Source organism: Triturus cristatus, chromosome 4_1 (assembly GCF_964204655.1).
Source record: "Triturus cristatus chromosome 4_1, aTriCri1.1, whole genome shotgun sequence".
NCBI lineage: Eukaryota > Metazoa > Chordata > Amphibia > Caudata > Salamandridae > Triturus > Triturus cristatus.
Window position 1 is genome coordinate 935,062,553 of NC_140585.1, and position 17,040 is coordinate 935,079,592.

General features: G+C 41.2%; 1 protein-coding gene across 1 annotated transcript in view; it reads right to left on the reverse strand.

The window, feature by feature from the left end:
- Window positions 1–17,040, reverse strand: part of LOC146855860 (vomeronasal type-2 receptor 26-like) — a 500,093-nt gene that overhangs the window by 108,033 nt on the left and 375,020 nt on the right. The window contains exon 5 of the mRNA XM_085651181.1: window positions 11,135–11,992. Within this exon, the coding sequence (XP_085507307.1) occupies window positions 11,135–11,992 (858 nt within the window). The remainder of the gene's footprint in view (window positions 1–11,134; window positions 11,993–17,040) is intronic.

Consider the following 17,040-nt stretch of genomic DNA (forward strand, 5'->3'; position numbering starts at 1 on the left):
AAATAGGGTTCATTTCTGAGGCCTGTTTTGGCATTTGTAGGGTTTTCCTCCATGGAGTTCCCCAAAAAATGCTTTTACTGGATTTTCAGGGAATACTCTGCTATTCCCTTCTTAAAATTGAAATGGTTATGGTTTTGGAATGGGAACAAATCCTAGGTATATGCTAAGGGCCTGTATCTGTGTGTTAGGTAGATTTATTGGGGTCAGTCGTGTAGTTCCTATAAACCTATATAGGATCTGCGCATTTAGACAACATACACTGCGGGATGGGTGTCCGAACTGATTCCAGACACCCCCACTGGGTATGTTAGCCTGTATACCAGCTAGCTCACAGTGCCACTATAAACCCCTCTTACCAAGGAGAGAATAGTTCTTGGCAACTATCGAACATGACAACTCTGTCACGTCAGGGATTGTGGAATCCGTTCAGTATCTTTGGCTCAGTCACTCGTGCTTACTTCGTCTCAGAGAAATACACAGAATAAATGGTGGGGACGTTTTCCAATACAAAAACAACAGTTGATGGACAGAATGCAGAACAATGTCATACATTCACCCCAGTACAGAGATTTGTGCCTAAATCCATCGTTTTTTTGCTCACCATGCCATTCCAGTTTGGACCCAGCCATATGCAAATGAGTCTTGACCCTGTGCCTCATGAGAACAGTCCAGCCCAAATTGCCAAGCCAGGTCCTCTCTGGACTGGAAACAAACATCCTAGGACCGGTTTCGGGTCTTCACCCCTCTTCAGCCAGGATAGCTTGATTCCAGTGGCATGGAGAGCACGGGACCCACGTCTAGGCATACCCGTCCCACTCGGGGTGACAAATGCAAAAACAACAGTTGATGGACAGAATGCAGAACAATGTCATACATTCACCCCAGTACAGAGATCTGGGCCTAAATCCATCGTTTTTTTGCTCACCGTGCCTTTCCAGTTTGGACCCAGCCATATGCAAATCAGTCTTGACCCTGTGCCTCATGGGAACAGTCCAGACCGAATTGCCAAGCCAGGTCCTCCCTGGACTGGAAACAAGCATCCTAGGACCAGTTTCACGGTTTCACCCCTCTTCAGCTAGGATAGCTTGATTCCAGTGGCATGGAGAGCATGGGACCCACGTCTAGGCGTACCCTTCCCACTCGGGGTGACAAATGCAAAAACAACAGTTGATGGACAGAATGCAGAACAATGTCATACATTCACCCCAGTACAGGGATCTGGGCCTAAATCCATCGTTTTTTTGCTCACCATGCCAATCCAGTTTGGACCCAGCCATATGCAAATGAGTCTTGACCCTGTGCCTCATGAGAACAGTCCAGCCCAAATTGCCAAGCCAGGTTCTCTCTGGACTGGAAACAAGCATCCTAGGACCGGTTTCGGGGTTTCACCCCTCTTCAGCCAAGGATAGCTTGATTCCAGTGGCATGGAGAGCACGGGACCAACGTCTAGGCATACCCGTCCCACTCGGGGTGACAAATGCAAAAACAACAGTTGATGGACAGAATGCAGAACAATGTCATACATTCACCCCAGTACCGAGATCTGGGCCTAAATCCATGGTTCTTTTGCTCACCATGCCATTCCAGTTTGGTATCGCTTTGTTCGCCCTAAGTTGGCAGGGTATGCCCAGACATGGGTCCCTTGCTCACTTTGCCTTTGGATTCAAGATAGCCTGGCTGATGAGGGTTATGAACCCAAAACCGGTCCCAGAATGCTTGTTTCCGGTCCAGGGAAGACATGGCTTGGCAGTTCGGGGCTGGACTGTTCCCATGAGGCACAGGGTCAGACTGATTTGCATATGGCCATGTCTGAACTGGGGTGGTGGAGTGAGCTAAAGAATGATGATGGATTAAACCCAGATCAGTTGACTGGGGGTGAGTGTTTGATTTGCTCAAACGATCCGTCTATCATCCCCTTTGGTATCGCTTTGTTCGCCCTAAGTTGGTAAGGTATGCCCAGACGTGGGTCCCTTGCTCACTTTGCCACTGGTTTCAAGATAGCCTGGCTGATGAGGGTTATGAACCCAAAACTGGTCCCAGGATGCTTGTTTCCATCCAGGGAAGACATGGCTTGGCAGTTCGGGCTGGACTGTTCCCATGAGGCACAGGGTCAGACTGATTTGCATATGGCCATGTCTGAACTGGGGTGGTGGAGTGAGCTAAAGAATGATGATGGATTAAACCCAGATCAGTTGACTGGGGGTGAGTGTTTGATTTGCTCAAACGCTCCGTCCATCATCCCCTTTGGTGACGTTTTCAAATAAGCATTTATTGAACCAACGTCATTCTAATGTAAAATAGGTGTGCTGAAACAACCACAACACAGAAACAGATATAAATGATTGTAAGCACCAATAGAGTAAAAGGATGGTAAATTCCTGCCATAGTGCTAAAACAATGATTATAGGAAAGTATAAAAATACATGACAGTAATAATGTGTACTCCTATGATGCAACCCTATCTAGATGTACCTACGTGTACCTAACATGTATAAAGGTGTAGAGCCAATAATCCCCCTAGGATAAAACCAACACCATTCCCTAAATTGAGAGACCTTGGGACCCCAACTTGGTCTCAAGATGGACAACCCATGAGGGTTGTGAGACCAATGCGAGCTGGAGTGCCTGCATGCAGGAATCTCAGCGTCTCGCATCTGTGTGTCAGCATGGAAGTCCTTTTTCTCCTCTCCCTGCTTCAGCTAAGATATGATGTTTATATACCCAAAGTGGTACCCTCAGTTATCAGGGGACCTTACCTTGTTGTGTCATGTCGGACTAGGATGACGGAAGGAATGACCCTTATACATAGTTATTATGCAGGAGATGATAGTCCTGCTGAGATTCCAAGAATCCTCATGCATAATGAATGAGGCTAGTTTTCGGAGAAAACCCAACGCCATTTAGGCATTACCTTAACTAGGTAAAAGGTCAGTACCAAGAACCGTTATGTAGTGTAATGGCAGGGGAAATGTAGGTGAAAAGTTTAGTTACTACCTGAGCCTATATCGGGTACCTGTATGAAACATAACAAGGTTCCCCACCATATCTGATATCTGTGTGTTATTTACAGGAGTCATGTTCTGCTGGCGCTCATCAGATTCTGTGGTACTTTTCCTTTGCTTCCAGTCACCCTCTGGGTTAACTCTGACATTGGACCTTTGTGTTCTCTTTGTGTTTGTACTTGTTTCCTGCCATATCCACTGCCACACAATAAAAAATGGGGTTCGTCCACATTGGGAAGGTATGTAAGATTAGTGGCTATGGATTCGGCCAATATCCGAATGGGGGTGTGAAGTAGGGTTATGTTTGTGGTAATCCTCTTCTCTACTGCTATAATGTTCTGATCTAAATATCCAGTTTTGATGGGTGGGCTGATCTCGTTTGCCCATCTCTGTTTTTGTGTTGTTGTGGAGATTGGTTAAGTTACTCTTCCTTTGCATAAGGATATGCTAGTTAGAGAGAAATCTTTTTCAGATATTTGTGTAGATTGTTTCTCATGGACTATGTGAGGAACTCTTTTTGCTATGCCTTCTCCTTATTAATTTTGTCAAGCGATTTTTATACGTACTCAGCTGGACCGAGACTTTCAAGTAGTTTTTGCATCTGAGATCCTCTTGGCTGTGTTAATGATTAGTACCAACCAATTCCTTGTGCGTTTCCATGCTATAGAAGACAATTCCTTTCTAAAGGTGAAATTGTCAAGACAATTTCGGGGTTCATTAGCCACGATCAGATCCTTTGGGCCAGGTATTAGCTCTCAAGTATTCAATTATGATAGCCCCATATAGGACTATCCTGATCTGATTTTTTTTCAACAGCGATAGTGATTCCCAATCTTCTACCTGTGTCATAGTTTGTGAGATGTTTATTTCATCTTGTAAGTATGAGACTTGTGTATTTATGCAACGGTGTTCATCCTAAGATTGTTCCTGTTGTTCTATTGTGCGAGGGGTAGTGTGGATTTGTGAGATGCAGAATATTTTTGGGGTAAATAGCCTCAAATGCAAAATATTACAAAAATGCATTAACTATGTCCAATTCAGATCATGCTCACGAGTATGCTACCCATAGCGGTAAACGTAATCAATGCGTTATCCCTGTGTAAGCTCTCATGGGTAATCTGCCGTGCATGAATATCAATATCAAAATGAGTGCATACATATGTCCATAAATTCACCTGGCTTAGAATGGAATGCAAGTTCGGGTGGTGCATTGAGGTGCTGTAAGTAACAATAACTTGAGATCTTATTGATGAGGTAAGCCTGGACATCACTAAAAATAGATCCTAGTTGACCTCAGTGTTGGCCTTCATACATTTTAACTCACCACATTTTACCTCTACAAATTCTTTATGCAGAGTTTGACTACAGAGTTCTACTTGCGGTGTACCTTTCCTGGCGTAGGGTAATGTGTTCCTAATAGATGATTAGGTGTGAAAATAAACCTTATTGACATCATCAGTAGGGTGTGTATGCAACAATTTTACATAGCATGTGTTTGCAGTTGAGTTGTCACTGAGGGCACATTATTGAGCAAATTGACTAATCTTATGTGTCTCATGATCATGTTGTATTAGTCCTGTCTCTGTCATTAAACTTTTTTACAGCCACCAGTTGGAGGAGCTCCAAAAAGAACACGAGTGCCTCTTCATGCATCCTGCAGGACTGTTTGCATGAGTGTAATGAATTATTTAGGCACAGGGCCACCTTGTATTAAAAAATTAGGTGTAGATCAGGGATTGACTGCAACTGATAGAGGTAACAGTAGGTCCTGAAGAAAACCAGCGACCATTCATAGGGCTCACCAAGGTCCGATTAAAACATGTTGACCAGAAGAATGGGGAACCATTGACAGCTCCTACATTCAACACATAGTTTTTAATCTTGCCATTGGGTACCCCGGAAATTATAAAATTAGTATTATAAGGCTATTTATACACATAGCATACCCCTGCACAACAAAAATATTTTGGAAAGTGCTTCTGAAATGAATATAAGCCTATTCAAACTACCATGCATGAAACTTGAATGAATAAACTTACTACCTAGGTTGATGAGTGAAGACTTGTGTCCTTTTTAGAGGACACCTCATGACTCCTTTGACAGGTCAGATACTAACCTCTAAAAAAACAAGTTAAGATCCTCAATCTCTGGTAGGGTTTCTTGATTCAGCTAAGCTACTTGAAGGGTACCCTACAGATCTCCCATTCACCTACTTTTGATATTAGTGCCAGAATATGGCCATTAGTGGGGTCCATAAATCATAGGTGGCCCTTATGTTAAAAATTACTTAGGTTTGTCAGATCAAGCAAATTGTCATGATTGCCACTCTCGTATTGGCAAGGTTGTCCCTTGTATGCCACTAATTAATTCTAATGTGCTATTAGCAACATTTTCCACTGATGCCCCATGCCAGGAATTTTCTCAAGTATATATGCATTTTTCCACAGATGCTTCATTTGCCAAGAATTGTAAAATGGGTGCCCATTATGCCAAGAATTCCTCCATTATGACAGTGCCAGTAGTTTTTGAGTATTTTGCTATGGGTGTCTCTACAAGTCAAGAATTGTACTAGACCCCCCCAGCAGAGCTGGAGCTCCTCGAACCCCCCCTACTCCCCCAGTGTCTTGAGACCCTCACGGGGAGTAGTGCCACAAATCCCTGATTGATTGATTGATGGATTGAAGAATTACCTTCATTATGCAAGGGCCAACAACAGACTCAGAAGCATACCATATTCTCACTCAATTAATCATTATTTCTGGACACTCCTTTCTTGACTAACCCATCTTTCTTGACTTTCATCCACTTCCAAACATACATTTGAATTTCTTCTGTACCTTTTGTCCTATCAATATATTGTTTGTATTTAGCCTTAGCCACCCCTATTCTATTTCTTGTTCCCGAAGGCCCCTACTCTACTTTCCCCATAATTTACTCCCACTGAACTTATTCCAAGGCTGGCATGTAGTACATTTTGACGGTTTTTGAGGGCCTTTTGCCAGTAGAAACTTTAGATGTGCAGTTAGTGAATATTAATGTGCTTACTCTTTTGTGGGTGGACATGTCCCTCCCAAAACCTGTTCTTTCTCCTCCCTAAGACCTTCCTAACTTAAAATCTACTCCCCCATGTTCCTCCCACATTTTCTACAAAATTGTATACGTACATGTGCAGAGACCTCCGAACTGGAGCAAATATCTTTGCACAGAAATGACAGGGGAGGGGAAGGTCTCCGCACGTAGGTTTCAGAGTAGCATTTTGTTGTATGTCAGTAGCTCTAGTATAGTGCCACTGAATGTACTACAAAATACAGTTTGTGGGTAGACCTCTAGCATCACCACAAGACCCTTATAGAACCATTAAGGAACGTGGTCCAGTGGTGATGACTTGGAACTAGAGACCTCTCAATAATTAAGTTGACCATGAATTCCTCTTCACACCAGCACATTCTAGAGAAAAATGGTGACACCATCTGTCCCACAGCTGAACCTTAGCCAAATCTGAATCATAAATCGGGGCAATGATCCAAAATATACCAGTCAATCTATGACTTAATGACTTAAAAAGAAAAGAATGATTTTCAGTGGCAGAATCAAAGTCCAGTCCTCAACCCCACATTGTGCATGAACAAATACCCTAACAAATCACTGATCTTTACCAGTTTTATAAGAAGGTGTGCATCGGAAAATTTACCCAGGTGATGAGAGAGACTAACATACTCTCACAGAAAGTGTTTATTTCAAGGTGTTGCTGCTAAAGGGGTCGCCACACATTACTGAATGAGGGGAGAACTCACTTTCTTTCACAAGGCTACTCAATGTTGGATACTTTTTTTTGTTTAGGAAATTATGACAAAGTAAAATTTGTGCATGTTGTTACATGAGTTATACTATCTCCCTTATGATGTGATGATTACTATATGTAACACCAGGCAGTCTTAAGATGTGTACTTTCTTTTTCACATCACTGTATTTTAACTTTTTCTGTCAAAATGAAATTCACCAATATGGTTATTATGGATAATATTCTTCTGCTATCCATCTTTTAGAAATGTTATTCAAATTCATCCACACTCCCAGTTCCTTATTAGTTCTATATCAGACTACAACATGGACATCATTTAATGGTCGCCAGGGTTGCAGCTGCGACCCTTGGCTTGCTTGTTGTGACCCATGACACTGCCTTTGTGACCCTTATCCTCAGAGATGGCAAAATCAGTGCCAAGAACACAGGGGTTCCACGTTTCTTAATTTCTGCTTCTTTGTTAAACCATTTTTTTTACCATGAACATGAAATGCACAAACCACATGAACATATCCTACCATAAGGCCATCTCCCACAGCTTCTGGCTCTTTTCATTGCCCCATCTCTCCACAACCCCTTTACCTCTTCGCTAACACGTCTCTCCTCAACTCCAGCATCTTTTCACTGTTCGGTTTTAGACAGCAGTACCTGCATCTCGTCAAGAAACATATTTCCACAGCCTCTGTATCTCCTTAGGGGATCAACTTTCCAAAGCATTTACACCTCTTTCCTGTCACATCCCTCCACAACTCCTGCATCCCTTCATTGCTCCATCTCATGACAAACAGCCTTTCCATCATTTCCCTGACAAATCTCTCCACAACCCTCTCATTATTGAGCCCTGCATCACTTTACTGCCAGATCCCTCAACAACCCCAGCTTCTCTCCGCAATTATTTCTCCACAGTCCCAGAATCCTTTCACTGTCACATCTCTCCACAGCCTCTACATTTTTTCACTGCCCCATCTCTATGGAAATCCTACATCTATAAACTGTCACATTGCTATATTTCCCCTACATGTCTCCTCAACTTTCTCCACAGACCCTTCATTATCTGACAATCTCTCAACAGCCCTCTCATCACTCATAACCTCTTATTTTTTCAGCCCACAGTCATTTCTTAATAACCTACTATGTTTCACAACTCCCTGTCTCACCACTTGACCCTCATCTCTCCAAATTGGGTCTGCTTCTTGTCTCATTAACCTCTAATTTCCTCCAAAACAATCTTTTAAACAGAATTACAATAATTATGAATTACAGTTTCATCATGTCTTCAAAGCCCCAGCATCTCTTCACGGCACCAGTAGCTCAACATAATTGGGCATCTGTTAACATCCCCACATCTCATTTGACTCCCAGTATCTCTCTACACTCCAGCATATCTCCAAAGCAGCATCTGTTCCAAGCCATACCTCCTCTCCACAGCCCTAGCACATTTACATGACTTTTTCAACCAAATAACTGCTCACAACTTGTTCATCTCTTTGCAGACATATTTATTTATAGCCAAAGCATCTGTCCATAGCCACAGTATTTCTTCCCAGTCCTACCTTCTCTCCAAAGCATCTCTCAACACCTCCTGCATCTCTGTGGCAAAAAAGGGTTTGAAGGGCATCAGGGTTTGGATTTTGTTTAATGCAGACACATCTGTGGAGAAGAACTCCTTAAGGAAGTGAAAAGTTCAATCCCCGATTTCAAGGAAACCATTAATCCCCCAGCCAGCTTCCTCTGGTCACAAACCACCCATTCTCCAGGTGTAACTGCCTGTAAGGGAGAGTTAATGAGTGGTTCATCACCTGGAATCTGGCAGGTTCATGGGCACCCTAGTGTTGGATCTTCCACATTTAGGAATCCTGGCAGGATAGATGATGGGGTTTTCTGTGATTACCAACTTCACACTTTAACTGACTTCATAAACAATCACTTATATCTATTGCTGCCCCCATAGATTCACCATAGCCTGCTCGATACTGGTAATGTGTCCCAGAGCTCTTGTTAGGTAATTCACTGCTTTTGTAGCCATCAGGTTTGCTGAGTGATTGCATCAAGCAGTCATTTCCTTAGAATTAAAGTACATCCTCTTCCATCTAATGTTACTGTGAGAGCTCTTGATGCTTCGTCCTCTGGAAATGCAGATTATGGCATAAGAAAATCATTGTTCAGCTATTCCACAATGAAGGTAGCAACAAAGATGTGGCCAATATCACGCAATACAGCGCAGCACCCAAAGTTGTTGCACTGCGTTGCGTGACAGAGAGCAGGAGAGCACTATATCTACTAAGATATGTCACTATCCTGGTCTCTCACTAGCATTGGTGCACAATCAGGCAGCTGAGAGCTATACACTCCCCTTTGCATAGTGCAAAGGTGTCTGCATGAGTCTAGCATAGGTCTGTATGCAAAGGTACACTCCCAGTAGAAAATACTATGCCATGACAAACTTTAAAACTGTTCCCACTTCAAATGTGTGATGTACAGTGCAGCACACATGCAAAGTGGAAAACGTTATGAGAAATAAAAAGCATTTATCCTTTTTAATACCTGCTTCAAAGAGTCATTATTTTTTGGTGCAAATGCCTATCTGCTATTGTAAATAGATAGGGTTTTGCATAAAAAACCATGGGTGGTTGCATGGGAATGTCTATGTACCACTGATGGAATGCCCCCTTGACACAAAGTAACGCAAAGCAGTGCAGAGCTTTGCATTACTGTCTGGTAACTTTCTAGCACAAAACAAGTTTGGCACTGGAAAGTAAATCCAAAATAAACATTGTGTCCAAATTTACATCACTTTTGTGGCACAAGCCCATCTCAAAATGTTTTTAAATCTGGGCTGAATTGTCGTATTTCTAAGCCCTTTCAACACATTTTTCTTAAGTGCACAGCCCTTAGACTTTTCTTTCTTCAGTGAGGCTCTTTGTCTCAGTTCCTTCTCAGTTCCTACTGCTGTCTTGTTTGAACTAAGGTGTTCTGTAATTGAATATTGTCACTGCAGAGTTTGTGGGGGCAGAAGTATGTCCCAGTGTGGAATTAATGAATGCATCACATATCATACTGAACAACCTATGTGCTGGTCTTCCCTGTAGCCTGCTGTTTATCACTTTAAACTACATGATATACTCAAACCGCCCTTCCCAAAAGTACACTAAGTGCCATGTATCCAGCTGCTTCTAAAATGATTGCAGCCTATGCACAGCAGGCTGGACCCCTTGACCTCTAGGAAGGAACCTGTGCAATGACTGGCTGCACCACTTATAGCTATGCTCTTGAGAACCATACCCACCAAACTCTCGGTCTTCCTATCTCATTTACAACCAGCTCGACTGTAACATGTCTGTAGCCAGGGCCCCTCTTGGCTCAGCCGATGGGAAGCTTCCTCCGACAGCCTATTGGGTAGAAGGCTGCCAGAGAAAGGCTATTACACCACCATTTAGAGGGTATTGTGTGATTTCTGTCAGTTACACCAGGTAAAATCTGGCAGTGAAGGACAGATAAAAATGAATAATGCCCCCCACACCTTGAGAGGAAGATTCTGTGGCGTAGGGGCCATTAGTTTTTAGTTTTTTAGAAAGAAACTTCCGCATTGAGAGATTGTGCTGAACAACTAAAAAAATGTCAAAGTTTGGTGATCAGCCGTCAAAACTGAGGGCGGACATCCTTTGTGACTTTGGTGTCTTTTAAGGTAGAGAGATGACCTGCGCAAGCCACCATCTCTAAATTTGCTGTACAAAGTACCATTTGGATGGCAGAAGCAATATCATCTGCCATCCTGATGGATGCTACTCCGTCCACCAAAACCTAAATCAGGCCCAAAGTACTTCCGTGTGTAAGCCACAATTTATCCTGCCACACTATCAAAACAAAGTTCACATGCTCAAGCCTGAGCTAAGGGGATATGTTGATTTTCTCTGTGTCTGTTTCAGTGTCTGGACTTAGTATACACTATTTCACACATTGCTTTTTAGTCGTTTTTACTACCATGTATCCTCTGAGTTACACGTGTAGGCTTTCCCTTCTGTGGTCAACCCTTTACTGCTATTAAAATCTCATAACAAGAGGGGGCTGCACCTCTAAAAACACCATAAAAAAGCTGAGACACACCCTGGCACCAGCTTGACCTAATAGATAAATCCTTTTAATGACGTGTGGGGCACTTTCGTTACATTAGCATTTAATACATTCTATGTGCAATACGTTCAGCCACTAACAGCATAGAGCAAAATGTCCATAAAAATATGTATTTGATAGCAATCCTTTCATAATTATTTATTTTAGCTTTGATGTTTTTTTTTTTTTACAGTGAGGTATTTTCTAGTATTTATTTCACGATTTAAAAGTACAGTGCAACACTTGGGCAAAAACATACAGACAAGAACTGCAGCACTAGAAGAGAGAATAGCAAATATTTCCACAGCCACCATGTACTTTCCCTTTGTGTTGAGGTATGCTGGAAGGAAGGATAGCCAGACACTGAGGAAGATCATCATGCTGAAAGTGATCCATTTGGTCTCATTGAAACGATCAGGTAGATTTCTTGCCTTAAAAGCCACAAAAAAGCTGAGGCAGGCCAGGAAACTCAAGAACCCAAGCATACAATAGAAAGCAGTCTTTGAGTTTTCGTTACATTCCAGGAAGATCTTCTCTACAGAATCCGCTCGATTGAATTCCAGGAAAGGTGGTGCTGACAGTAACCATGTCACACACAGTATCAACTGTGCAGATAGACAGAGTAGAATTACAGATGACGGAATTCTGACTGGCAGCCAGCTCCGGTATTTACTATTTGGCTCCCTAGCTTTAAAGGCGAGAACAACAATCAAAGTTTTAGCCAAGATGCAAGATTCACATAGTGAGAAAACAATGCCAAAGACCATCTGGCGGAAAATACAGTTTCTGTTCTCAGGTCTCCCAATGAATAGTAAGGGGCAGAGGAAGCAGAGGATGAGGGAAATGAGGATGAGGTAGCTGAGGGTTCGGTTATTGGCTCGGACTATTGGAGTCTCCCTGTGCCTGAGAAATATAATGAGCACCAAGGCCGTTGTTAGAACTAAGGTGATGGTAATGGCAGCTAATACTGCACCAAGGGCCTCATCATAACTGAGAAACTCTGTAAGTTTTTTTATGCATGTATCCCTTTGAAGATTGGACCTTTCATCTTCTGGGCACTTCAAGCAATTCCTCATACCTTAATTGAGAAAGACACAATGATCACATTAGACACATCCAAACATATATTTGCTGAGGTTGACTAATTGCATTTTTACAATACATCAAAAATGGTCACATATTGATGATACACGCAATTTACTACAAACTTTTCTCTACCTCGATATAATAATAAAATATGTATGAAAAAAGTCGAATTCCAAATACTTTTGGATAACTAGTTCTGGGAAAAATAACATTCATAACCAAGCCTAACAATATCACAGTGTGTAATCTAGTAATCTCAATACAGAGCTAGCATAACAAAAAAGTGATTATTAAAGGCTAGGCCATGTCTGTGCGATCGCAATTGACATCTGAAATTATATTGGCTACCTTCCAAGCCATCTATTGAAGGTCTACTTGGGTATCTGTGTTCTGACTACGAGTTAGGCAGATTCAAATTCCCGTTTGTAATGCTGCTCCACTAATCTACAAATTGGACACACATTTGGGCCAATAAAATCATCTTGGGAAATGGATCTCGGCCTTGGTTCCTGGCCCCTGCCCAGCCCTCTACCAATACATGGGGAGGGTAGCATGCATTACTCCCTCATGCAAATCTACAACCTCCACTCATTTACATTGTTTTATGATTTCACTGATCTTTACTATTTGAAAATTCCCTTACCAATGTTGCTGTCTACACATTTTCACAGTTTTCTTTACAAAAATGGCTGTGTATAAACTAAGATTCCTACCAAGGACTTAGACGTATGGTTTGACAGTCAAAAAAGAGAAATGTCAGTTACGAAAGAAAAATGTGTCTTATCTAGGGCATGATATCTCAGCACAAGGTATTAAACCAAAGAAAAGTGTTGTCAAAGCTGTTATGGATACACCTCAACCTAAAGATAAAGATCAATTGACATCTTTTTTAGGACTTGCTGATTATTATTCTAAATATATTCCTAATTTTGCCAATTTGGTAGAACCAATGAGGATGTTATTGAAGAAAGGAGTGGAGTATGTGTGGGGATCATATTGTGAGTCTGCATTTGCGTCTGTCAGGAAATCACTTGCTACAGCTCCAACATTAGGACATTTCGATGTTACAAAAAAGACCATGGTGACAACTGATACTAGTAATGTGGGGTTATGAACTGTTTTGACACAGAAGGTACTAGGTGAAGAAAAGATCATTGGTTTCGCTTCAAGGAGATTGCAAGGTGCTGAATTGTCTTATTCAGCAATTGAAAAAGAAGCCCTAGCTTGTTGTTGGGGTTTAAACCATTTTAGATATTATCTTTGGGGTTTGCCATTCACACTTAGGACTGATAATAAACCTTTGTTGCATGTATTCAAATGTGGCAGAGGGCTGGAAGGTAGTGTTACTCCTCGCATTTCTAGGTAGCTGTTATTTGTTTCTGATCTAAATTTTGATGTGGAATTTGTTAGGGGAAACAAAAATGTAGTAGCAGATTGTTTATCCCGTTTACCAGTAAGTGACAAAGAAGATGTTTTTCTAATGGATACATTTGATGTCTCTCCAGTAGATGAAGAGTTAGCTTTGACGGAAGAAGAATGGAGTGGTGCTGTCCATAATGATGAAGAATACAAGCAATTGAAGAGCCTAATTAGCAATGGTTGGCAAGGTACTCTTGATGAGTCTCTTAAACAATATCTTGTAGCGAAGGAAGAATTGTGCATTCTTGGAAATAAAGTTTATCGTTGTAATCGTATTGTACCTCCTATAGCACTGAGAGGTAGGATTATGAGAATTGTACATGGGGGACATTTAGGAAGAAGTTTAACTAAGAAAATATTGAGACGGTCCTTTCGGTGGCCAAATATGGACAGTGAAGTTGAAAGTGTGGTTAGTGACTGTGTTGCTTGTAGCAATAGTGACAAATGCAAGATAGTTAGACAGCCACCATTAGCATATGTATATTTTCCCACTTGTCCATGGGAAAGATTAGCGTTAGATTTTATTGGTCCAGTGGATAAGCTGGGCATGAGATATAGGTTTTTGGCTGTTTTGGTGGATTACCACAGTAAGTGGTTTGTGGTTAAATCTATGAAAGACACTTCTAGTGAAAGTGTGGTTGAGTTTTTGAAAGGAGTGTTCTTGGAAGAAGGAATTCCCAAGATATGGTTTCTGATAATGGTGTACAATTGATTTCCACGACCATGACATGTTTTCTTGAAGGTCTTGGTATCAAGCATGAAAATGTTGCATTATTTAGACTGCAAGCTAATGGATTAGTTGAAAGGGTCAATAGAATAATTATGGAGAATATCCAGTTGTCTTTTGCCAACGGGCTTACATGGAAATCTGAGTTGTGTAAGATGATTTGGGCTCATAGAATTACGCCACATTCTACAACAGGTGTGCCTCCATTTGTGGCTCTCAAAGGAAGAGAACCTGCAACGAAGGAATCACCTATGTGGTTATGTAAGAAAGATCAAGTGTGGGTTGATCGTGATTGTATGTTGGCAAAAGTGATGGAGTCTCAAAAACGTAACAAAGTCATTTATGATAAAAGAAAGGCAGTCAAAGATTTGGATATCAGTCGTGGTGATTGGGTAGCTGTAAGGAAATTTGGTTTTGTAAGAAAAGGTGAGAGTAAGTTTTGTAGATCAAAGAGAGTAGTTGATGTTAAAAGATCTGTTGTTCAATTGAGTGACGGAAAGTAGTGGAGTAAAGGAAGTCTTTGTAAAGTCAAGGATCCTGGTGATAGTGCTCAATTCTAATGTATAGGATTCTGATTATACAAGGAGTAAAGAAGTTCTTGTAAGTCAAGCATCCTGGTGATACTGTTCAATTCTAATGCATAGGATCCTGATTATACTATTCAAATGTTTTTCTTTTGTAGCAGTTCAAATCAATGTTGTATTATTGAAATGTATTTTTGTTATGTTCATTTTTTATTTATTGTATAAGGGGGATATATGTGGAGATGTTCTTTTGTTTCCATGGACATGAAAGTTCTTTGAAGTGATGTCATGTCTTAGTTCTGTGGACGACAGTTTTTCCTGGAACTGCTGGAGGTTAACATGTAAAGAAGATACTGAGAAAATAAAGCAACTGGAAGTACCAAAATTGTCTGGTAAATACTACAAACTTCTTGTTCCAATATGCAGCCTTTTTGACTTATGTTGCCTCCTTGTTGCATTAGTTTAACAAGCTTTTCCCACCTTCCTAGCTACATATCCACAAACATAGTACAACAAAGAGAAAAGTTCAAAGTGTATACATTATTCCTGATTGCTTTTATAATAAGCTAGGGAATTTACCTCAAAATTTGTAATCTGACGTTTTATACATTTTAAGCACTATTGATTCCCACATTTCTCTCTCCACAAGCATGTCTCACATCGTGTAAAATTTAAAGTGAAAGTGTTGATTAACATTTCATTGTAAAAAAACAATAATGATCTTAAGCCGTACTTGCATACCATTTATTTAGAAGAGGATGTGATTTTATAGTTGACTACAGGTATTTCGACTTTTTGTGGCCACCGTACCAGAGGTCGAAAAGATAACTCAAAGACTGAGTTGATGCTTGTACGAGTCAAGTCAAGGCAAGTAAATACACTTGGGAGATACGTTTTTATTACTTACACAGATGTTATATTTCTTTTCTTTGCTTCCATAGTCACAAGCTATGCTTTTTTCTACAAGAAGATTCTTTTCACTTTTGGAGACAAAAATAGATATTAAGATAATGTGCAATTGGGCTTCAGTTATGGCTTCCCCATAAGTAGTGTAGGAACGATTCCACACTGAGGGAATGCCGATGTCTAAAAAAGTCACATCACTTTCCCAATTGCAAGTGTGGAAATTTGCAACTGGCACAGCTATCTGGACATACTACAGGGAATGTTTATGAATTCATAAAAGTCGTACATCTGCCCCTGTGCATCAGAATACTTATATAGGTTTAAGTGTAATGGTTGCCCAATAACCTTCCTCTTGTGGATCTCATCTTTGTGGCAGAAGCCAAGAGAGTGAAAAGTAACAGGTTAGTCCTCTATATATCACACAAGTGCCATTAATACCCCTGCGCTTTCCATTTCTATTCTCTTGGCATTCTCTGAAATAATTCCCTAATTGTAGAGCCCGATCCATGGTGGAGAATTCTCAGCTGACACTAGCAACCTTGAAGTAGAGAGCAAGTTGTCGTACACCTTCTACTTCCTCAGTAGAAACTGTGCATTTGTTGGACAACATAAACATTGGGATGGTGCCAGACAGATTCCATGCACACCCTCAGGATGTGTTGATCTATAGTCCTGCTAACTGACAGTGCCAACATAAGCACCTCTAAACCTAAGAGGGTAACAAATGGATTCAGCAACCTCAGAACATAACCACCCTGGCTCTCCAAGGAATCATAGTAACAGATCTAGAACTTTTTCACCTAGTCACTCGTGCATACCCAGAGAGATACACAAGAAATACACAAAGGGGCATTTCGATATTTATTGAACCATTGATTCTTGAATAAAATGTATGCGCTGCAAGGATTAATAGACAGAAGGAGATAAAAGTGATTAGCAATATGAGAACAGTGAAAAGGATAAACACTTCCACCATTGTGCTAAGGCAGTGTATTTATGTAGGCATATAAGTACTGTATATAGGATACTCCTACTATGCGCTCCCTAACCTAGTTGCCTGGGGCGGGTGATCTGCCAAAATCCCCTACTGGATGATCTAAATCCCCATTACCTGTGGGTGTATGTCTTCAGGTCTCTGTCATGGTCACAAGTTGAACATCTATCCTTGCAGAGGGAAAATAGGAATCAGCTGGGCTGAGACTCCGACAACAGCAACCTCGCAGTGATAGCCGAGTGCGCCTCTGATTGGAACACGAAAATGAGTGTGTATATATATATTCCATGCTTCCGTGTCGAGGCCTCAGCCAGGCTGTCATTGTTTATCCTCCAGTGACAGCTATATTGTCTTACAGGCAAATAACAAACAACAACATTTGCACAATGTATGTTCAGGCCTTGTACTAAATTTTCAAGGTGTCGGGAAAGTGTACTTTTAAGTGGAAATGTAAGCAATGTAGTTTCAGA